This window comes from Pyrus communis, chromosome 14 (assembly GCF_041283825.1).
Source record: "Pyrus communis isolate YQ-2024b chromosome 14, ASM4128382v1, whole genome shotgun sequence".
NCBI lineage: Eukaryota > Viridiplantae > Streptophyta > Magnoliopsida > Rosales > Rosaceae > Pyrus > Pyrus communis.
Window position 1 is genome coordinate 13,101,535 of NC_142578.1, and position 24,593 is coordinate 13,126,127.

At 40.1% G+C, this 24,593-nt stretch overlaps 1 protein-coding gene across 1 annotated transcript; it reads left to right on the forward strand.

The window, feature by feature from the left end:
• The first annotated feature begins 3,241 nt into the window (after positions 1-3,241).
• Positions 3,242-6,234, forward strand: LOC137713402 (putative glycosyltransferase At5g03795). Its single transcript, XM_068452696.2, has 4 exons — positions 3,242-3,798; positions 4,527-4,735; positions 4,833-5,181; positions 5,285-6,234. Exons 1-4 carry the CDS (start codon positions 3,391-3,393, stop codon positions 5,951-5,953), a joined length of 1,635 nt encoding a protein of 544 aa, XP_068308797.2. The 5' UTR covers positions 3,242-3,390; the 3' UTR covers positions 5,954-6,234.
• Positions 6,235-24,593: the final 18,359 nt, after the last annotated feature.

Sequence of the window (24,593 nt, forward strand, 5' to 3'; positions counted from 1 at the left end):
TAAAGTTCTCATGCTCCATGAACAATTCCAAATATCCACATATCACTATATTAATAATTCCGAAAGCATTTCCACAAATCTAACATGCTTGACTTGAAATAGAAATATTTGAAATTAAGTATAATTATGAACATGCTTTTGCACTCTTCTTTATAGTATAGATGATTGATGACTTTATACTATGAAGATGTTTTTGAGATATATATGTACCTATGGTTGGAAAGTCTATGTTCAATGGTTTTGTGCGTATCTAGTGGTTACATATTGACCTTCGAGTTGGGTGCTGTAGGAGACTTCGGGCGATGATACTTATATTAACCTTCAAGTTGGGTGTTGTAGGAGCCTACAAGCAATTGATACTTGTGAAGGAAGTTTTTGAAGGAAGAGTTCTATATGTCTTCGGGCGATACTGATTCCACTAGTTAGTACACACCATATATGATATTTGTTTTATGAAAGGTTTTATGGCATGCTAGGGTTTTCGGCAAATCTATCACATATTATGCTATTAGTTTTCATAAAACTTTGGGGTTAATACGTTGTTGAATAACTATGTTGTACTACTTATATATATATATATATATATATATATCAACTTGGTCAACTCATGTTTGTTTTGCAACCCCTCAGGATTTAGATTCAAGGCGTATGATCTTGGCGTCAAAGCACTTCCGCATCGGCATCTTTGAGTTCTCTGGATGTAGGACCCACTCCTTTGTTCATTCAATTTTATATCATTTCTTTTCTAGTGTATAGAATTAGTTATATGCTCTGAATACGTTCCTCATTTGCATATTAATTATATTTAAATTTATAAGTCTTATTTATTTCTTGTTCTCATGCATTCTAATATGGCTTCATCACCTTTGGGTGTCGATCATCACGTGCCTACCCTGGTGTTTGGGAGAATATCAGGGTCGGGCGTGTCATACTTTAAGGAAAAAAAATTAACGTAAATTCATTTTTTAATAATATCGAGCTAAAAATTTAATTCATAAGGATTGAAGTAGAAAAACTATTTCTGAGTAAAAATCTAAAATTTATGGGTTACAAATTTTAAGTTTTAACCTAAAAGTTGGAGATAATCTAAGTATAGATAATGTTAAGTGAATATAGCCACAATTAATATTTAATAATAAAAAAAACCAAAAATAATGTTTTTGAAAAATAGAAACCAAGAGCCAAAATATGACAAACAAAAGAAAGAAAAAGTAAAAAAACGAAAGAGATTAAAAGTGGTAAAGAAAGGAATAAAAAATACCAAGAGTCCAGTTGCCCGTTGCAGAAGTAAATGAGAGGTGTCGTTCACGAGGGCCAACAGCTAAAATAACATTAAAAGACTAAATTACCCTTCATTCTGGAGCCGCTGTTGTCATAGCAACAAACAAACAGAGAATGCGGTTGGTTCTTGGTTTTGGCCGAGTAAATAATTAGCGAAGAGACATGGGATGGCAAGCTGTAAACGATGTCGCTTTCTTCACTAATGTTACCAGTTAAGGGCCTGCACTTTGAAGGCTTACGTTGAATCCACGTGGTTGGGGTTTGACCTAATTTGGCTTCGGGAATCAGCAGCATAGATTTGACTTAGCATGCTCTCATCTCATTCCTACCCCACGAAACAGATGCACACAGAAGTACGTTAAAGGTCGTCGTTACAATTGCCAGATCAAATCTTAGTTCAAATTACTTGGTTGGCCCCTGCCCTTTTGTTTTGTTTTTTTTTTTTTTTTTTTGGGTTTTGAAGCCTTGTGATATTTTTTTATTTTTATTTTACAAGTGTTTTTTAAAATATTTAAAAGCACTTTAATGAAAGTACTTTTAGAAACAATACTTAATAAACGTACAAGTGAGTCTTAGAAAAATACTTGAAGTGCTTCTTGCAAGAAGTGTTAGAAATCCCACATTAGAGATTTGACAAAACAAATTACAATTTATATACAAACAGTCTCATTCTAATTACCCGAGACTTTTTAGGATAAAACTACACATATCTCTTTATACGTGGTTAAGTTGGAAAAATATTGGTGTTGGACCATTCATCCTGTGTCTTTGAAACTTTAACAAGTAGAACGTAATTGTTGCTTCTTCCAAAATGCATCAAGTGCTCTTGTAACCCAAAAACATTTTCACCAAAAACGCTTTCAGTTATTCTAAAAGTACCTCTAAACCTATCTACATGAACAATTAATCTCGTCATTTGGCTTTTTGGCCCAATAATTATGTAAAAAAATTTGTACATAATATTGTATTACCAAATCAAAACGTCATCGACTCACGATGACGATGAACTCATTCTATGTAAATCAGTATCCTTTGTCATAGTCCTAGAAACATGACCACGTATTGCACAACAACAATAAAAAAAAAGCATTATGTGTTATTATGTGTTTACTTAGTATTTACCAAACGTTCCTTTTTTTATTAGGCATACATCAAAACGTGGCCAAACTATATTTCGTAATATTTAGGGCTTTCCTTTTGTGTTTAGTAAACTAGTTTCCCAATGTTTCTATATACTTTGTTTTGCATTTGGTTAGTTTTATAAATCACTTACTTTTACTAGATAAATCTTCCTATAATTCCTATAAGTCACTTGAAACTTAACTATTTCGGATCAAATCCACTTACATTTGGGAAGGATGGAGAACAATCAACCGACTAAGCTAACTAAGGTTTCCTCTTGATATTAGGGTTAAATTCAAACACGCATGTTTACAATTCCTAATTAAACAAGGATCCTTCGTACTACTATATGAACCCTTCCGACAACGTATGCACTCAACAATTTCACACCACTTTAAACATATTGCACACCAAGCTTGACCAAAACTTGAGGGTCAAAGAATTCTTAAACGACACCAGTATCTCGCAATTTCTTCATATAGGTAGTGTTTTAACTTTAACTATGTGGTGAATATTAAATTTTCAATTTCTTGTGTTAGTTTATCATGATTTATCATTTGTTATGATACTTGTGTCCCGTGGTTCAGTTTAGTTCAGTTGTGTTGGTCCATTAATACCTTGGTTGGGATTCTTATTTCGTGGCATGGGTCTGAGAAAGGTGGCAGAATTAATTGCTGGAAAATAAATAAAGTTATCGGTGGTTGGTAGTAGAAAAAGAATATTATTTAGCTTAAGCTATCCCAAAAAACAAAAAAAAAAAAAAAAAAAAGTGAGAGGGCAGAATCGGAAAAAGAGAAAAGTTGCATGAGAAACTCGGTAATAGAGGGAAGAATAAGACGGACGCTTGGCGTGATGCCGCACCCATCTATTACCAAATGTTAACTTGTCCCTCTCTCTCTTTCTCTAAAACCACCCGAAATCTCTCCCACTTTTCTCAGCAAACAAACAGAAAGCTAGAGCTCTCTAGCTACCTATCCAGCTCTACGGATGATGGCGTCAAGTAGTAAGAAGGTGGGTGCAACTAGTAGTTCCGGCGGCACTCATCAGCATGCATGGTGGTCGTCCTCCTCGTCGATTGCGGCTCTGCTGTTTGTGGTTCCGCTGGTTGTGGTTTTCGGGTTGATTTCTTTGCTGGGTCCGGACACCGCCAATTGGGTTTTTACTTCCCCCTCTGCTTCTTTGCCTTTAAATTTGACTGCTACTAGTACTAGTAGTGGTAATAGTGATTCAAACGATGACGTTTTGGGGTTGCAATCGACGGTGGTTGTGGTAGATATGCACAACATAGAAGAAGCTCACTCCGATGACTCGGTACAAAATCGATCCTCGTCGCCTCCTCTCGCCGTTGAAGAAGAAGAAGAAGAAGAAGCAGCTTTGCCACCTCTTCAACAACCCGTAAGTCCTTCATCCTTATCATGCATGTTAAAATTTCTTTTCCTTTAATTCATGCTTTAATTTTTTTGGATTTTTTTTTTATTTGATTGCTTGTTCTTGCCATCTTTCTTATGCTTTTGGCTTTAATTTAATTGTTTTTTATTTTTGGGTGGGAAAAATTAATTAAGCTCTGTAAAAAATTGTCAGAAAAAAAAATTAAGAACCTGGATTTTATTTATTTATTTTGTTTCATGGTTCTGTAATCTTTGACATCAGAATTTTATTAAATTTACTTCACGTTTTTATTATGATCGAGAGAAAAAAAAATATAGTTCCAATGGGTATTATTATGTAATAAATATCTTGCTGTCACAGTTAATGTCCTTTTTCCCCATCACCTCTGGTTTTTCGGTGAATGAAGTAATTGAGAATAAAGTTGTAAAAAAGTTAATTAAGTGCTTAATCTCTCTGTGCTTTTGCATCTACTTGTTTAGTTTCTACTATTTAAATATTGTCCCAGGTGATATGGACCATATGTGTGTAATTGGCATATATTCCAAACTTATTTACGTGTCACATGGATGCTTTCAATCTTTGTCATCCGATGTTGCTCTTTCTCTCAGCAATAATTTTGATTCGCCTACAGAGTTTTAATTTAAACAGTTGGATTATTAATTGATTGAGGGTTGTGTCTTAGTCAATAAGACAATTAAAATGTTTTTTTTTTTTTAATTTTATTTTTTATATAGAATGTGACAAGGGGAGACGACTTCATGAATGAAACTCATGCTTCTATCATGGAAAGACGACAAAGAAAGAAAACGAATTTAGGGTGGCTGGAGGCCCGCCTTAGAAGAGCTCGAGCTGCAATACGAGAAGCTAAATTTGGAAATCAAACACGTGGCGTCGACTACATTCCTAATGGTCCAATGTATTGGAATGCTAATGCCTTTCACAGGTACGTACCGACTTCAATTATGCAACATATATTATACAATGGAATGACCTTTATTATTTTTTATTCTTGAATGTGTAAACTCAATTTGAATTTGCAGGAGCTATTTGGAAATGGAAGAAAAGTTCAAGGTCTTCGTTTATGGAGAAGGGGAACCCCCGTTGTTCCATAATGGCCCTTGCAAGAGCATATACTCCATGGAGGGGAACTTTATTCATGAAATTGAGGTGAATAAACAATTTCGGACTCGAGATCCAGAAAAAGCGCATGTTTATTTTCTACCCTTCAGTGTGACAATGTTGGTCCGTTTTGTCTATGTGCGAGACTCACATGACTTCGGTCCAATCAGACGAACAGTGAGAGATTATGTCAATATTGTCTCTGAAAAATATCCCTACTGGAACCGAAGCCTTGGAGCTGACCATTTTATGCTTGCTTGCCATGATTGGGTATGGTGCTCTAACCACTTTATTCTGTTTACTACATTGCAATAAAATCTCATATTTCATGAATGCCAGTGTTCTAATTTTGATTACTTGGATTCTATTTCAGGGGCCCGAAACTTCAAATTCCAATCCTCATCTTCGCAAAAACTCAATCCGCGCATTATGCAATGCAAATACCTCAGAAGGGTTCAACCCCTCTAAGGATGTGTCCTTTCCCGAAATCAATCTTCAAACAGGTGACACGCACGGCTTCATTGGCGGGCCTTCTCCAAGGCTACGCTCAATCTTGGGTTTCTTCGCCGGAGGGGTTCATGGCCCTATTAGGCCTATTCTGCTCGAGCATTGGGAGAACAAGGATCCAGACTTGAGGGTCCATCAGTACCTTCCAAAGGGGGTTTCGTACTACGACATGATGAGACAGAGCAGGTTCTGCCTTTGCCCAAGTGGGTATGAAGTTGCAAGCCCAAGGGTAGTAGAGGCAATTTACACCGGATGTGTCCCCGTGCTCATCTCAGACCATTACGTGCCACCTTTCAGTGATGTTTTGAATTGGAAGTCGTTTTCCATCGAGGTTTCGGTGAGTGACATTCCCAATTTGAAGAAAATACTAACGAGCATATCCACAAGACGGTACCTGAGAATGCAGATGAGAATGTTACAAGTAAGGAGACATTTTGAGGTCAATTCTCCCCCAAAACGATTCGACGTTTTTCACATGATCCTCCATTCTATATGGTTAAGAAGATTGAATGTAAGAGTACATGATGATCAATAAGTTGTGATTCTCTTATTCATAGGGTGATGGAATTCTTTACTTAGAGTACATGATGATCAATAAGTTGTGATTCTCTTGTTCATAGGGTGATGGAATTCTTTACTTTTTGTGGGGGTTGTCCAATTGTGTAACAAGTGAGAAAATAAATTACATTCTCTAGGTTTCTTGTTTTTTTTTTTTTTTTTTTCTTTTCCTTAATTAGGGTATCAATGCTTTCGTCACCAAAGGAATTGTAGTTACAATAATGCAAGTAGAAAGAATCAAGCAAACCATTGTCATGACCAGGTACCATTCTTGTAAATAATTCTTTGATGGCAGCTTGACGCCTACGAGTACCACGACAGTCGAACGGTTGGTTTGAATCCACCCTTCATTGCTTTGATTTGTCTTTGCATTTGTGATGCACACCGTGATGGACTTTCATTAAGGAGGCTTTGACAATGTGTTAGACTTCGAATGCATTTTATAAATGTTTTAATAATAAATGTTTGTCGCTATTATTGCAGTCTGGTTATATTTTTTTTTACTTATCGAATAACTATCAGTATTATAGTTCTAAAAGAATAATAATGTGACATCAAACAAAAGAATAATAATGTGACATCAAACCTGCAGAAGTTGGAGCTAAAGTCAAAAGTCAATCCTCCTAAGAAACTTGCTCAAGGAATCCAAACCCCAAAGTTCCCGAGATGTGCCCGCAGAAGTTGGAGCTAAAGTCAAAAGTCAATCCTCGAAAGAAACTTGCTCAAGGAATCCAAACCAGGAAGTTCCCGAGATGTGCTTGCATGCAACGTCATATTTAATGTGGATGTTTGATTTTCCATCTTGAATCGTCCTGATTTTGAATTGTTTCTTTAATCTAAATTGGGGTAATTACACTAATAATCTCAAAATTTATCAAGTTTTCACAAAACTTCCTCACGTTTGAAAAATTACACTAAATTTTAGTTAACTTTGACGTAACCTCTTCACTCAAAATTTTGCTAATAAATTGACAATTTTTCCATTATAACTAATTATTTAAACAATAATTTTTTATTTATTTATAATTCCAGAGAAAAAGAAAATATTTGAAAAATGAATTAGACATTGAAATGGTCGCTAAATATTTTCTGATTGCGCTAAAAATATTTAATGCTTTATAACGAGATGAAGATCAAACTGTTTACTATTGTTGTAGTTCTTCATCACAAAGTGGAGGTTGCGACCAAACTATCTACACTAAATACTTCTCTATTTTTTAACGCTTTTTTTTTTTTTTTCTAAACGTTTTACATGTACGTTTAATTCTACCTTATGTTATACCCATTGCATAGTGCACACTTTGCGCCATATGAAATCACAACTTAAATGCTTAAATACCATTCTAAAAGAATCCAACAAAAATCTCAAACAAATTCGAGAGAGATCTCGTTGAAAGTGAGATGAGGAGTACATGAAAGATGGAGCCAAATTACTAAATTTGTGATGTTAGTTTGTTGGATCTAAAATTGGGAAGGGGGTTGAGATTTAGTTGTTGTTAGCTTAGTCCAAACATATTGGACTTGGTGGTGCAAATCGAACAAACAAGTATGAACGTAGTTAAGTGTGGAGTCAAAAATATTCTAAAAATCATAGAGTTGACGCATGGATTATTTTTCAAGGACAAGCCTACTACCAAATAACAACTACTGCAAGTGGATCAAGATGATGGCATTCAGGAGGACACACCGACAAGGCATCAAATAAATCATCCTTGATCTTGAGCAGCCAGAGAAGACGGCTAAAATCGGCTTACAACTGAGCCCAACCGCACTAAACCGTTTTCTCTCGCGTTCAACCGATCAATGCAAGCCCTTTTCAAGGTCATCAAGAAGGCGTAAAGAGACAAATGGGACAATGAGTGCGAGAAATCATTTCAAGACTTAAAGAGATATTTGACATCCCCTCTGCTACTATCCAAGCTGGAAGTAGCTGAGGAATTATACATCTACTTGGCAGTCTCAGATGTAGCAATAAGCTTTGCCCTTATATGAGAAGAGCTAGGGGCCCAACTGCCAGTATTCTACACTTCTAAAGCTCTCTGCAATGGAGAAACAAGATACTCGAGGATTGAAAATTTATTTTTGGCACTAATTGTTGCAGCTCGGAAGCTCAGACCATACTTTTAGGCATATATGGTTGTTGTCATGACTCAATATCCCCTAAGATATATCCTACATGGTCCAGACACTTTTCAACAAGTGATGAAGTGGGCACTGGAACTCGGCCAATACGACTTTGGCAGACTTCATGGTAGAGTTCACTCCCGGCCTAGACTACGCGATAGCATAGCCCAAAGGTGCCCCTGAAGCATTCGAGCATAACCTAGCCGCACCAACCCTTCCTGGCAAAGACTTTTGGTGCCTCCATGTCGACGGTTCATCCAACTACAAGGGTTCTGGAGTAGGCTTGGTTCTTATCATCCCAGAAGGTTTGATGCTCGAGCAGGCAATCACTTTAGGCTTCAAGGCATCAAACAACAAAGCAGAGTATGAAGCCTTATTGGCAGGCCTCCGAATGACATAAGAATTGGCAGTTAATAAGCTTACAGTCCATTCCGATTCTCAACTCATCACTAGCCAGACTATCGAAGAGTATACAGCAACATATCCAAGGATGACACTATACCTCAAGAAGGTATGAAAGCAGCTTGAAGCATTTCAGATTACACTCTCACACAGATGCCACAAACTGACAATGCTCATGTAGATGTCGTGGCAGCCCTAAACTTTGCTTTGGACTACCAGTTCAGACGCTTCATCCCGATCGAGTATTTGGGAAAGCTGAGCATAGAAGAAGAACCAGTATCCGAAGTGTTACAAATAAATACAACCCCAAGCTAGCAAGATCACATCATCGACTACCTAGTCAATAGGGCACTCTATGCAGAAAGATTGGAAACTATGAAGCTTTAAATAAAGGTGGCAAGCTACTGGAATAACTTTCTTGTTCAAAGATCCTTTTCAGGCTCACATCTCCGCTGCCTAGCCCGATGACTTGAAAGTTTTGAGCTCGATCCATGAAGGAATTTTTGTAAACCACTCAAGAAGCCGATCCTTAGCACATAAGGTCTTCAATGACCGTTACTACTAGCCTACCGTGCATCAAGATGATAAAAAATTTGTTCAAAAGTGCGACAGCTGCCAACACTTTAAGCCTGTACCTGCATTGTCTGCTAGTGAGCTCCACTCGCAGGTAAGCCCATGGTCATTCACGCAGTGGACAATCAACCTAGTAGGGCCTATGCCGCTCACTACTATGCGCAGAAGCATGATGATCATAGTTATCGACTGCTTCACCAAGTATGTAGAAGTTGAGCCTATAATCACCACTACTTAATCAAACATAGAACGCTTCATATGAAGGAACATCATATGCTGGCTCAGCATCCCACAATATATCATTACTGACAACGGTTCGCAATTCGTGGGCAAAAACTTGTCGAAGTTCTTCTAGAAATATGGCATCAAGCAACACATGTCTACGCCTAAATATCCCTAAGGCAACGCGCAGGTGGAGGCATCCAACAAGACAATCCTGGACTGACTCAAGAAATTCTTCACAAACAAGCATGGAAAGCGGCCAAACGAACTTCTTGGTATCATATGGACGTATCGCACAACCAAACGATGAGCAACTGGTGAAACTCATTTTTCCTTGGCATTTGGTTTAAAAGCAATCATCCCTCCTAATGTTATTGTGCGGAGCATCAACACCATACTACCAACTATGGAGAACAGAAAAAAGATGGCCATAAATTTAGATCTAGCAGAGGAGGAACACGAGAAGGTTATCACCCGTATTGTAGCCTACGAGCAACAACTTATCTCCAGCTATAACAAAAGGGCAAATATCTGATAGTTATAGCCTGAAGATCTAGTCCTAAGAAAAACATTCATCATTGCCTGAAAAAAAGGCTCCAAAAAAATGAATCCTATTTGGAAAGGTCCGTACAAAGTTAGCAAAGTAGGCTGCAAGGGTAGCTACACCTTCACCACCATGAACGACAAAGAGATCGACATATAGTGGAATGCTTATAACCTGCGGAATTACTACGCATGACTTTCCACTTCACCTTAAGCCTAACTCGAATTGAATAAAGCTTGAAGGCTCAAGCAGCTTGATGAGCACTACCTTGCAAAGCCAACGACTGTCTAATTGTTGTGCAATTTCAACCTTTCAGCTAAGTTCAATATCATTCGTCTCTTTTTTCAATGACAATTTTTGAAGTTATCCATCATTTAGCTCGATTGTGTATTTGTAACAATTGTCTACTTCTGCTCTCAATGAAGATCGCGCCTTATCAGGGACTTATTTCAGGATTTGCGCCCCTCCAGGGACCAACCATGCTCTCCCCCTAGGAAAGGGTAAACTACACATTTTAAATATCTAGACGTGGATGGGTCGGGCTATCTTGGTGTAACTAGAGCACGATTGCCTGCGTCGACATCCCTAGAAGTAGCCATAATGATCTTTTTTCAAGGCTTGATCGGAGGATGCACGTTTCCCAGCTCGTCTTTTAGATGGTTGCCCACGAAGATGGACAGCAGTTGAGCATCCTTGATGTGACCAGCTACTAGTAACCCCTAGCTAAGCATCTTGTATTTGACCAACTAGCGATCTTCGTGTTACGGAATAGTATTCCTTTAACCCGTTAGAGGGACATCCCTTTTGAGCATCTATCATGTGACCAATTAGCATTCACAACTAAGCATCCTTGGTGCAGTACATATGTGATCTTTATGGGGATATAGAATTCTAGCTCCTGCTGCATGCATGGGGTTCACATGGTTGAGCATCTTTGATGTGACCAGCTAGCATAAGTAGCTGAGCATTTTGTATGTGACCAACTAGCGATCTCTGCGAATCCCTGAAAACCTAAAGCCGTTGCCAATTCAATTAGCAGCATATGATTTATAGAAGATCCCAGGAAACTTAAAGTTGCTACCAATTTAATGAGCAGCCTACGATTTTTGGAAGATCCCTAGTAACCTAAAGCGCAGCCAATTCAACGAGCAGCCTACGATTTCTGGAAGACTACCTATGGTACACCCTTTGAGAAGTTAGCTGCATAAACCTATACAACTGCACAATCTTGTGAAAGGTTAACAGGTTAGCACATATATGCAATGCCTAGCACAATACAACCCTTTGGGTTCACACTGATTCCTAAAATGATGTGTTACTTGCTATGCAGCTTACGGAGTTGATTACATAATGTGCAAAGCTTTCTTTCAAACCACTGCCCACAAAATTTCATAGAACCACACACTTTTGATGCGAAAGGGTAGCGAATTTTATGTCCCAGTAATCTTTAGTATATTGTGATGTAGGCCACGTAGCTCAAAGGATTGGAGAAATGACGACTAGTTAAACAGCCTATGGTCAGGGGGCAACAATGTGAGATAAAGCTCAGCAGTTCAGCGCCTTAAAAGATAAAAGTTAACAAACAAGTAGTCATGCAGACTCACCTGTTGCTGTAAGTAAGACGTTTGGCTGTTGACTCTCCGGTTAATAGTTTTTCATAGGTCTTAAGCCTAGATCCGCAGTCACATAGGTCATGTAAACCCGTCTGCTTATTAAAAAATAGCATTCTTCATTAATGACCTTGTGATTGAAGATCTAGTTGACCACCGACACGAAACATGTAACTACGGAGGTCATTTCACCTTGTAAGTTAGAAGTTTCAAAAGATGCCTCAAGTAAGCAAAGATTCGCACCTGATAACCTAAAGTTGGCACCTAAAGCGATGGAGATGAGCTTGATTACTTTGTTTAAAGCAGCCTACTCAATTGTTCATTCTATGACAAAAGCTTGAAGCAAGGCAAAGAGACAATGATGAAGTAATGTGAATAAAAATAGTTTATTAATTTCTAGCAAATTAGTAAACTGACACGACGACGAACGAAGTTCAAGCAAAGGCAAAAGCAAAGCAGGAAAGGAAAAGAAAGTAAATCATAAAGTCTATCTAAAACGACTACTCCTTAGTAGCTTGGACATCTTTAACAGTCGCATCACTCACAGCAGCATCAACCTCCCGCGCTTCATCTACAGTTGCCCCATCCTGAGTATCATTGTCACAAGCCAGCCCTGCCTGGGCAGCACCACTTTTGGCCGCACCTATCTGGGTAGCTGATCTTCAATAGCTCTACCAACGACGCTTTTGAAGGAAAACTTAAGAAGATCTTCGAAAGAAATAGCAAAAAGCTCGAGGTCTTTATCAGAAAAGGTGTAGTCAGACGGTATGCCTAGGAAATGATCTATGTAGCCAAGCTTGTAGAAGTCAGCTTGACCATGGGCAAGAACAACCTCAAGACTGGACTTCTCACTTTTGAACTACTTATTCTCTTCAATCAGGTTAGTACGAGCACTCTGGAACTCATCTAGTTCCTTCTTCAGGTTCTCCCTGGCAGATAACACTCTTTGCAGCTGCATTTCCTTGGACTTAAGTTTACTGACGACCTTCTTGAGTCGAACCATGTCATTATGCATGACAAATAGCTCTACATCCTTGGCATTCCCGAGCGGACCAAAGTTCTGAAATGGCCTACTCAAGGTTCTACACTAGCAACGCTTAGACATCAATCTTTTTCTTTGCAACGCCATACTTCCCCTGGATGACATCAAGCGGAGTCTTTAAGTCACTGATCTCTTGGCAACGGTCTCAAGTTACAGAGCAGTAAGGGCAGATACATCAGAGCCCTTCAAAAAGTCAAGTTCAAACTCTAACACTTTAATTTTCTCAATAGCTAAGCAAGCCTCTACTACCATAGATGTCGTTATCTCCCTAGTAACTTTGGCGTCATCCTGCTTCATACGAGTCATCATAGCGAACAGGAAACCCTTCTGTGATTGAGTCTTACGCCTTATAAAGAAACTGAAGTCAACAACTTTGCTAAGTCCATAAAAAACCTTGGCACATGCTTCCGTGTCCTCAAGCAAATCGGGCTTCAACAGTGCATGGATCGCCAAAAACTCCCCTAAGGCTGGTTATTCATTGTTGTTCGTGTGGGCAAGTGTTTTCTTCTCAACAGAAGGGGTCAACCCTAGCACAGCCTTGGTAGTGAAATCATTAATTTCGCTCTTTGCCGTTGCACGCTCCTCCAAGATCAGATCAGACTTAGGCACGGAAGTCTATCTAGGAATAAAACTAGGCAAAAAGGGCATGACAGAACTCCTCCGCTGCATAATCTTGTTAGCAACGGCTCTAGCAACCTTGGGAGCAGCAGGTTTCACAAGCTCAGATTCATCAGCCTTTTTCTTCCCCTTGGAAGAAGTTTAGTCAATCATGAGCCTCTCAGTAGTGGATAGACTTTCACGATTAGTAGAGGAAGCCTTTGGATTCTTCTCCATTGAAGGGCTCTCAAGCAAGCGACGAAGATCTATTTTTCCCACATTCACTAGCAATTGGCTCCACGGTAGCAATCAAAAGAGCAAACGCCTCACCTTTGATCCTCTTAATCTCCTCATTCGGGGGAAGCCTACCTTTCTCCCTACAAAGAGGATTGAGCAGCCAACGCCACTCATGATATTCAGAAGGGATCCCCAAAGCAATGTGCACCTTCTTCATGTATAGAGAAGTTTTGGGAGTTAAACCCAATTCCAAATCTACATAAACAGAGGATGACAAATTAGAAGGCAGCTCAACAAAAGTATTAAGCAACTTAGAGACTAAGCAGCCCATTTACCATCTATGAAAGCAATCGAAACGTGCATCCCAAGAGAGGAGTCGGATCCCTACTTTCTACTGATTTCTAGGGTCTTCCTGCCCAATCATGATCCATTTTGCTTGCATGATCGAAAAGCCTATGGTGAGTCCTTAGCTACCCAACATCATCGATGTGGCCTATGTCAAAGAAGTACTAAAACTCATCGACAGTCAGGTCCAAGTCAAAGAACCTGCTTAAGTTACGGAACCCCACCATCACGCGGACTGCATTCGGATAACACTGAGTAGGAGCACACTTCATGGACCAAATCACCGCCTAGAAGAATCAAGGCATAGGAAAGGTGAACCCCAGTACAAAGTAGTAGGGGTGAAACTTGATAGCTTTCCTAGACCCACACGATTCACGAATGCTAACTTCTTTGGCTCGCTTCACGTGAATCCCAGACGGAATTGCATGCATAAAGATCTCGAGGAAGTCTTTGAACTATTTATCGAAACCTACTTTGATATGAGCAACCCTGAGGTAACCTAGCTTACTTGCAAATCCGCCCTGGTAATACAACTATGAAATAAATTATCATTCTTGTGGCTTAAGGAAGACATGTTTGAAAAAATCCTACAACGGCGCAAGAAAATATTGTTAGAAGGTTGCTCAGAGAAGAAAAAAATATTTTAAAGAAAGTGCAGAGCCTAGCAGCCGGCCTAGTCCCTTTTCGCATCCCAAAGGCCTTGCAGCCCAAACCAACAAAAAAGGGACTGGTGATAGGAGCATATTCATGCGACTTAAATGGCTTGTTCTCGTGCATTTACGTTATGTTTCTTTAGTTATTTTAGTACTTTAAGCTATTTTCGTGTGTTTGTAGGTCGAAAGGGCTAAAGGAGCAAAAAGATGCATTTTGGAGACTTTTGGAGCACTTTTGGGCCAAGGATGGAAAGCTTATGCTTGGAGCCAAAGTGTTGGACGAAATTGAAAACCTAATTGAAGACCAAAGTGTTGGAACCTTGTTCCCTTTAGTTTTAGGATATTTAAACCTTTCCTATATCCTTAGTCGTGCATAACATTCCAACATTCCACTCCTTCATTCACCACTTATCATATCATACACTTATCTTATCATCACCACATATCATATATTTATTACTTATCATATCATTCATTCATCTACATATCAATAACCACATATCAATAACCACATATCATTCATTCATTACTTATCATATCATTCATTACTTATCATATCATTCATTCATCTACATATCAATAACCACTTATCTTATCACTCAACATATCATTCACTTATCACTTATCTTATCATTCACTTACCACTCAACATATCACTCAACATATCATACACTTATCACTCATCACACTTCATCATTATACCACCATTCATTCTTTAAAACACATGCACCAAAACACCTTTGCCGTGGCCTTCACTCCCCCTTGCATTTTCAGCCATTCCACTTCATCATTACACCACCTTCTCCATCTTTAATCACATGCACCATCAATTCAACACATGCACTTGTTCCTCCATTAAATCAACCACATTCATCACCAAAGAACCCTTGTTGCCATGAGTTCCCTACCTTTTCAGCATTCCATTTCATCATTTCACCAACAATTCAGCCACATTCCACATGCATAACCAACCTAGTGTCACTCCCATTCATTCCCTTTAATCATTTAGCCATTATCATACATTTATTCTCCCATAAACAACCCAACAATGCCGTGAGTTCCCACTCCCATTTCCAGCTTTCCATAACTTTTCCTAGTTGTTTTATTACATACATTCCCCCTTCATTATTCCAAACACATGCACCCATAATCATTCATCCCCTCCTAGCTGCAATATTCCCTCTTTTGTTCCCCCCATTTCACCTATAAATAAGCATCCAACACTCCTCAAAATTCATTCACTCTTCCATACACATTTTCAGTTACAAACACCAAGCAACAAACACATTCTTGCCGTGCATATCCCTTCATTTTCTGCATATTTTCTCTTCATTCTTCCATCTCCAACCACTCCCTACTCCATTCCACATACACCTAAAGCCCTTAAGCTCACCTTAGACCTTGTGCTACAACAACGAGGAAGAAAAGAGTGCTTAAACGTTCATACAATTCAAGTTTGAGTTGTTGGAATGTTTAGGTGTTTCTTTGATTTCAAAGTTTAAATTTAATTCTCTTTGTTTTGTACGTATGAGAAGGGAAGAGAAGAGTGCCTAAACGTTCATACAATTCACGTTTGAGTTGTTGGAATGTTTAGGTGTTTCTTTGATTTCAAAGTTATGAGGAACTAAACCCCCCTTTAGCTAGGGGGTGATTCAAAATACATGTTTATGCTTGCAATATGAATTGATTACTTTTGGTTGGAATTTCATAAGTTGTGGATTCAATTTGTTTAACCGTTTGAATGAATATGACGCTAGAATATAAGTGAGTTTCACCTAATAGTTACGAACTTATATTCACAAGTAGTGGAGGTTGCTTATAAACAATCGCGTTAAACGAATTCTTGGCATAAGTTTCATGCGTATTCCATAGTAACGAATGCCTCGTCAATGTTTATGATTTCCGTTGAACTTAATGATCTTTGTTGAATGTCTCTATCATGCGTATTCCATAGTTAGGGACCTTGATTAAGAATAATTTGGTTGTAATGCGTATTCCATTCAATCCAACGAATCTAGGGAAATCTGAAAGTTAATTTAAACGGACCTAATTAACTTGGAGCATTGAGTTTCATAATTTATCGAAAGACCAACCGAAAATCAATCTTGTATGCAAGTGTAACATGTGTGGAGAAAAACCCCTTAGCTATTCCATCATCCATATTTTTCATCACATTCATATTTACATTTTGCCTTTAATTATATTCTGTCCATTTAATTTAATATCGTCCAACCACAATTCCCCCCCCCTATTTTGTTAAGTCTTAATCATTCGTATTTGTTTTATTTTTGTATCTTTAAGCTTTTGGAGTCATAAACACTTGCAAATTCGTCTAAATCAAGTTCTAGCTTCTATTTGAGTCAATTTGATTGTTTTAGACAATTTGAGTTTTTCAAAGCCATTCTGAGTCATAGTAGTCTTGTTAAGAGTATTTTAATTTAGTTTTTATGTTTTTAAGTCAATTTAGAAGGTTTTAGCAAGCCCTCCTAATCCCCGGTCTAGAACGATCCCTCACTTATCCATTCTACTACAATTGTCAAACGAGGGTTTAATTTGAGTGTCAAGTAAATCTCGCATCAAATTTTGGCGCCGTTGCCGGGGATTAGCAACTTTGCTAATCCTTTGTCTTTATTTTTATATTTTGTTTTTCGTGCATTCTTATTTCAGATTCTTAGTTTGTTTGTTTCCTTGTTTTTTAGGTACTGTGTATGACTCGTAGCTCTCGGCCTATTATAGAGAACATCTCCGACTTTGACGGTGATTTTGAACGCACTTTGAGGAGAATGAGGAGTCAACAAGAGCCACCACAACCTCCACCACAACCTGGGCTTGAAGAAGACGAAGTAGGTGTAGAAGAAAAGCCCACGGATCAGATTTTTGAAGAAGAACAAGCCATGGCAGCAGATAATAGAACCATCAAGGAGCTTTCGGCCTCGGGTTTGGATAATGCATTGCCTCTTTGTATCCAATACCCCACGGCTGCAGAGGGGAAGACTGAGGAATTTGAACTCAAATCCAGTTTGTTACACCATATTCCGAAGTTCCATGGCTTGTCTATGGAAGACCCCAACAAACACTTGAAGGAGTTCGAGGTGGTTTGTTCAAGCATGACCCCCGTCAATGTGGATGGGAGTATATTGAAGATGAAGGCCTTTCCATTTTCACTTATGGACAAGGCCAAAGATTGGCTCTACGAACTAGCCCCGGGAACTGTGACTTCGTGGGAGAGTATGAAGCGTGCTTTCTTGGAGAAATTCTTCCCTACTTCGAGAGTGATTCTCCTACGGAAGAAAATTAGTGGTATTCAACAGAATCATGGTGAGACATTCTCGGCTTATTATGAGCGCTTCAAAGGCCTTGTAGCTTCATGTCCTCAACATCAAATGAAGGAGGAACTTCTCCTTCAATATTTCTATGAGGGCCTCCTTCCTATCGAACGTCAAATGCTTGATGCATCAGCGGGAGGAGCATTGGTGGACAAAACACCAAGGGATGCCAAGATTCTCATAGCCAACCGAGCGCTCAACGCTCAACAATATGAAGGAGTGGGCCAAAGGGAAGCCCCACGGCAACAAAATGTAAATGAGGTGAGTGCTATTTCTGAAATTCAATCACAACTTGCTAATCTTAATTCTCTTGTTTCTCAGGTTGTGATTGGTCCAAAAGCACAAGAACACCAAGTTTGTGGCGTGTGCTCAATTCAAGGGCATCCATCCGACAAGTGCCCTCAACTAATCGAGAATGGTGGGTGGGAATCTGCCAATGCAATTGGTTTCCAAGGACAAAATCAAAACAACCCATACTCGAACACTTACAATGCCGGATGGAGGGACCATCCAAACTTCAAATGGAGGGAGCCACAACAAGCTGCCCAACAAGGAGGATTTAGGCCAAACCCCCCTGGTTTTTATTCCAAGCCGTATGCACCCCAACAACCTCAACAACCTTCGGCATCATCTCATTCAGGTACGTCCTTGGAAAGTGATCAAGCTATGCAATTACTAACCTCTATTTCGCAGGGGTTGCAAAATCAAAACAACCGGATAGCAAATAACGAGAAGGAGATGACGGATATGAAGAAACAAATAGGGCAGATTTCTGAGTTCCTTGGACAGATTAGAGAGCAAGGAAAGCTTCCTAGCTCAACCACAGTCAACCCAAAGGGAGGATTCGAATCCGCCAAGGCCATCACCCTAAGGGGTGGAAAAGAAGTTGGGACCGAGCCAAACAATCCCAAATCTGCCCAGAAAGTAGATGAAGAGACGACACAACCTGAGGCAGATCACCCTAACTCGGCCAAATCAGGTAATTTAAGTTCAAATTCATGTACTTCACGTCCTAATCTGCCCAATGTACCTTTTCCTCGCAGGTTCATGCAAGAAAAAAAGGAAGAAAGCGAGAAGGACATTCTTGAAACGTTCCGGAAGGTGCAAGTGAACATACCGCTTCTCGATGCAATCAAACAGGTTCCAAAGTATGCTAAATTCCTCAAGGACCTATGCAATACAAAGAGAAGAAGGGCAAACAAAGAGGTAGTGAAGGTAAGCGAGAATGTGTCCGCTGTTTTGCAACGTAAACTACCTACCAAGTGCAAAGACCCCGGTAGTTTCACGATTCCTTGTGTGATTGGACATAATCGTTTTGAACATGCCATGCTTGATTTAGGTGCATCCATAAATGTCATGCCTTATTCTATTTATGCATCTATGAATTTGGGTGAATTAAAACAAGATGGTGTAATTATACAATTGGCCGATCGTTCTAACGCGTATCCAAAAGGAGTTTTGGAAGATGTGCTTGTGCAGGTGAACCATTTAATTTTTCCGGCTGATTTCTACGTCCTAGACATGGAGGATTCAGCCCATTCTACATCTTTACCGATTCTCCTTGGTAGGCCATTCATGAAGACGGCCCGAACGAAGATTGATGTATACAAAGGCACCTTGACAATGGAATTCGATGGGGAAGTGATTGATTTTAATATTTCTGAAACTATGAGATATCCCGTTGATGACCATTCTTGTTTTTCCATTGATGTTATCGATTCTTTGGCGCAGGTATACCTTGAAGAATTGAACGAGGACGCCCTGGAAACAACCATCACTAAGGCCATAGAGCGCAAAAATGAAGGATTTGGGCCAATGCAAGGCCACGGCAATGAGGAGGAATTCTTTGCAATGGGTTCTAGTGAAGAAATAATTGAGGTTGTGGCAGCCCTTGAGTCATTGCCACAACAATATGGTAAGGTTCCACTCTCACTTTCAAATTCAGTTTCTACTAAGATGCTACCTTCTGTTGTTCAGGCACCATCGCTTGAACTTAAGCCGTTGCCGGACCATTTGAAGTATGTGTTTTTGGGAGAAGGCGAAACATTGCCCGTCATCATTTCATCAAGTCTCACGGCAATGGAGGAGGAGAAGCTTGTGAGGGTGCTGCGAGAGCACAAAACGGCCATAGGGTGGACTTTGGCCGACATTAAAGGAATAAGCCCTACCACATGCATGCACCGTATACTTCTTGAGGAGGGGGCTAAACCAACTCGAGAGGCTCAACGCCGTCTCAACCCTCCGATGATGGAAGTGGTGAAGAAGGAAATAATCAAGCTTTTGGATTGCGGAGTGATCTACCCTATCTCCGATAGCTGTTGGGTCTCTCCAGTTCAAGTCGTTCCCAAGAAGTCCGGAGTAACTGTTATCAAGAATGATGAGAATGAGCTCGTGCCTACACGCATTCAAACTGGATGGCGAGTATGTATCGATTACCGGAAGCTAAATGCCATGACTAGGAAAGATCACTTTCCTTTGCCATTCATCGACCAGATGCTCGAAAGGTTAGCCGGTCATGCTTTTTACTGTTTTCTTGATGGATACTCTGGATATAACCAAATTGTGATAGCCCCGGATGATCAAGAGAAGACCACATTCACATGTCCCTTTGGAACATTTGCTTATCGTCGCATGCCATTTGGCTTATGCAACGCACCGGCCACTTTCCAAAGGTGTATGGTAAGTATATTTTCCGATTTTGTTGAAAAGATAATTGAGGTTTTCATGGATGATTTCAGTGTATTTGGGAGTTCATTTGATAATTGCTTGGATAATCTAACCTTAATTTTGAAACGATGTGTTGAAACTAACCTTGTCTTGAATTGGGAGAAATGTCACTTTATGGTGAAACAAGGTATAGTTTTAGGACATATTGTTTCAGAAAAAGGAATTGAAGTAGATAAATCGAAAATAGACCTTGTACGTCACTTACCCTCTCCTACTTCGGTTAGAGAGGTACGTTCGTTTCTTGGCCATGCAGGGTTCTATAGGCGTTTTATCAAGGACTTCTCCAAGATGTCCAACCCTCTTTGCCGATTGCTTCAAAAAGATGTGCCATTCAAGTTTGATGAAGAGTGTAATTCGGCATTTAACCAACTCAAGGAGAAGCTAGTCTCGGCCCCCATTATTGTACCTCCAGATTGGAGCCTTCCGTTCGAGCTCATGTGCGATGCATCCGACTATGCATTAGGAGCTGTTCTAGGACAAAGAAGAGACAAGCGGCCGCATGTCATATACTATGCCTCTCGGACTCTCAATGATGCCCAATTGAACTACTCCACGACGGAAAAAGAACTTCTAGCTGTGGTTTTTGCTTTAGATAAATTCCGTTCATATTTAATTGGTACTAAAGTAATCGTTTATTCTGATCATGCAGCTTTGAGGTACTTGATCACGAAAAAGGAAGCAAAGCCGAGGCTTATCCGTTGGATTCTTCTTCTTCAAGAATTTGATATTGAAATCCGGGATAAGAAAGGAAGCGAGAATGTAGTGGCTGACCATTTAAGCCGAATGATCCACGAGGAGCATGAACATGCCGTGCCTATCCCTGAAACTTTTCCCGATGAGCAGCTGCTATCCATTGAGGTAAGTGAACCATGGTATGCAGATTTAGTGAATTACTTGGTGGCTAAACAAATTCCAAATGAACTAAACAAGCACCAACGTGATAAGCTTAAAAATGATGCACGTTTTTATGTTTGGGATGACCCTTATTTGTGGAAGTATTGCTCAGATCAAATTGTACGTAGATGTGTGCATAATTCTGAATTTCACTCAATTCTAAGCTTTTGTCACACATATGCATGTGGTGGTCATTTTGGCACACAACGCACTGCCCTCAAGGTTCTAGAGTGTGGTTTTTATTGGCCGACTATATTTAGGGATGCTAGAACCTTTTGTATGTCTTGTGATCGTTGCCAACGAATGGGTAACATAGGTACCAAGGACCAAATGCCGCAAACCCCTGTCTTTAATGTTGAAATTTTTGATGTTTGGGGCATTGATTTCATAGGCCCTTTCCCTCCATCTTATGGTTTCACTTATATCTTGCTAGCCGTTGATTATGTTTCTAAATGGGTGGAAGCAAAAGCCACCCGTACTAACGATTCTAAGGTGGTTGCAGATTTCGTGAAAACTAACATTTTTGCTAGGTTTGGAATGCCGAGAGTAATCATAAGTGATGGAGGGTCTCACTTTTGCAATCGGACCATTGAGGCGTTGCTAAGAAAGTACCATGTCAACCATAAGGTCTCCACACCTTACCATCCTCAAACAAATGGCCAAGCCGAGGTGTCTAACCGAGAAATCAAACAAATTTTGGAGAAGACCGTTGGACCAACAAGGAGGGATTGGAGCTTACGTTTAGATGATGCACTGTGGGCACATCGTACGGCATACAAAACACCCATTGGGATGTCACCTTTTCGGCTCGTCTATGGTAAGCCATGTCATTTGCCCGTAGAGTTAGAGCACAAGGCACATTGGGCCGTGAAGACTTTCAACATGGACATAGATGCAGCGGGAGTTCATAGGAAGCTCCAATTGAATGAACTTGAGGAGATTCGGAATGAAGCCTATGAGAATGCCCGGATGTACAAAGCCAAGACCAAAGCATTCCATGATAAAATGATTCGAACCAAGACCTTCACAGTTGGGCAGAAAGTGTTACTTTTCAACTCTCGCCTACGGTTGTTTCCTGGTAAGTTGCGTTCTAAATGGATTGGCCCGTTTGTTGTTACTAATGTTTTCCCTCATGGTGCAGTGCAAATCAAAAGTTCAAGGACGCAGCAAGAATTCAAAGTGAATGGGCATCGATTGAAGCCCTATTACAAGATGTTTGAGGAGCATGTCGTGGAGGAGGTACCCCTCCATGCTGTGGAACCTAGTCAAGCTTAAACGGAGGTACCGTCCGGCTGCAAGACGTAAAAGAAAGCGCTTCGTGGGAGGCAACCCATGCATCCGAATAGAGAAGAACTTGGAAACCCCTTTAAGAGACTTATTTTTATTCCTTTCTTTTTCTTTACTGCCTTTACTTTGCTTTCTTTCTCGTATTTGTTTATTTGCTTGCTCTGTTGTGACTTTCTGCTTAAAACATTGAGGACAAAGTTTGATTTAAGTGTGGGGGGGGTAAACAATTTGTATTTGCATGAATTTCGTGGGATTTATTCACCTTTCACTTAGAATGTTGTTTCTTGCTGTTTTAAGCGTTTTTAGAGTGTTTTAGTGTGTTTTATAGTGTCTTGGTATAAAACTCCGAAAATTTGATAAAAAAAAAAAAAAAAAAATCTTTTGAAAAACCCAAAAATATGTGTTTTTAGAGTCATTTGAGTCATTTTGGTGTTTGTTTGTGTCTTAGCGCTACTTGGGAGGCAACCCATGCATTCAACAAAGGAAGACTTAGAAAGCACTCCAGATCCAGATTTCTAAAAAACTCTTCTCTTAGTTGCTATTTCGTTTCTGCCTTGTTAGGTTGTTTAGTTGTTATTGTTTGTTTGTTTATTAATTGTGTGAGTCTATGATTGTAACATTGAGAAAATGTTTGATTTATTGATAGGCACTGCTAAACAAAGAAAGATGGTGCTTCACAAAGGTTGTTTGCTTGAGGCCCCACTACGTGGCTTTACTCTTGAAGCGGAAGGCGTAGGAACAGAAGGCATCGGAGCGGAAGGCGTAGGAACAGAAGGCATCGGAGCGGGAGGCATCGAAGATAGAGCATTCCAGGCCTCAATACTTGGCCAAGCGCTGGATGAGCCAGGAAAAAGGTGCCTCTGGAGGAAAGACGAAAACCTTTGACGGTCACTGTGAATCCGACCTTCAGACTCTTGCAGCTCATCAAGCTTCCTCTTCATGCCCGTCGAATAGTTGTTTGCAAGCACGTGCAAACTTCTATTCTCATACTTCAGCTGCTGGATCTCCTGCTTGAGACTTTCCACCTCTGCCATCAATGATTCCACCTGACGGGAGCGGGCAAGCAGGCGTTGGCCCATGTTGGACACAGAATTCGCACACTGAACACTAAGTGCGAGGGACTCTTGAACGGCCAACTCATCGGACCGTCCTGACAGCAGCCTACTATCTTTCGGAGTGAGGAGGTTCCTAGCTACTATTGTAGCTGTTGTGGCGTCCTGCATCACGGAGTCTTCACCTGTGAGAGGACCGTTAGAAGAAAAGAAAGAAGGGCGCCATACGTTACCTTGACGCGGTGCGCCCGTATCACTGCTAAGGCTCAATTCCAAGCTAAGGTTCGATGAGTTTGCCATTTTCTTTCAAAAGTGTTCAAAGAGAAGGGATGGAGTTAAATTTCAAAGGGCCGGAGTCGATTTTCAAGAATGGGAATTCTTCAGAGTGTGTGTGTTGGGGTGTTTGATAGCTCTATAAAAAGCCAAGGCGACGCGTCCCCCGATTCAAAGAGCCAGATTTTCCGGCGTAATTTAGGCGACGCTTTCTCGGCTTTTCAGAAACACGTGGAGGCCATCATCGTAACTACACCTCTTTAGCCGACAAGCGCAAAGTTCGGCGACGCTTTCTCTGCTTTTCAGAAAACGCGTGCAGCTTTGTCAAAAGGAGCCGCATCCGCACTACTACGTGTCGTTCAGAAAGCAAAGGGGCGTCGTTCAGAAATCGAAGAGGCGTCGTTCAGATATCGAAGAGACATTTGTCGACAAGGGTAAAAACACAGTACCACCACTTGATATTTTCTCTATATATGTCGACCTTCGTCTTTTATGGCAAGGCAAACCTGAAGAGAATGCCCAACTCTCCCTCACCTCTGAGGGCGCACTCCCAGCAAAGCCTTTCGAAATACTCAATTCTTTCTTCTTCCCCAAAGATGATACCAGATGCCTGGAGTACATATGACCCAGGAGGAAACAGCACAACAAATACATGTGCTGATTCATTCACCGCTTCTTCAAAAGCAAAGGTATCTCATATCATCAAGGT

Coding starts and splice junctions, on each gene's coding strand:
- LOC137713402 (XM_068452696.2), top strand. CDS start 3,391: ATGATGGCGTCAAGTAGTAAGAAGGTGGGTGCAACTAGTAGTTCCGGC. Junction 3,799..4,526: donor TGCCACCTCTTCAACAACCC/GTAAGTCCTTCA, acceptor TTTTTTATATAG/AATGTGACAAGGGGAGACGA. Junction 4,736..4,832: donor AATGCTAATGCCTTTCACAG/GTACGTACCGAC, acceptor TTGAATTTGCAG/GAGCTATTTGGAAATGGAAG.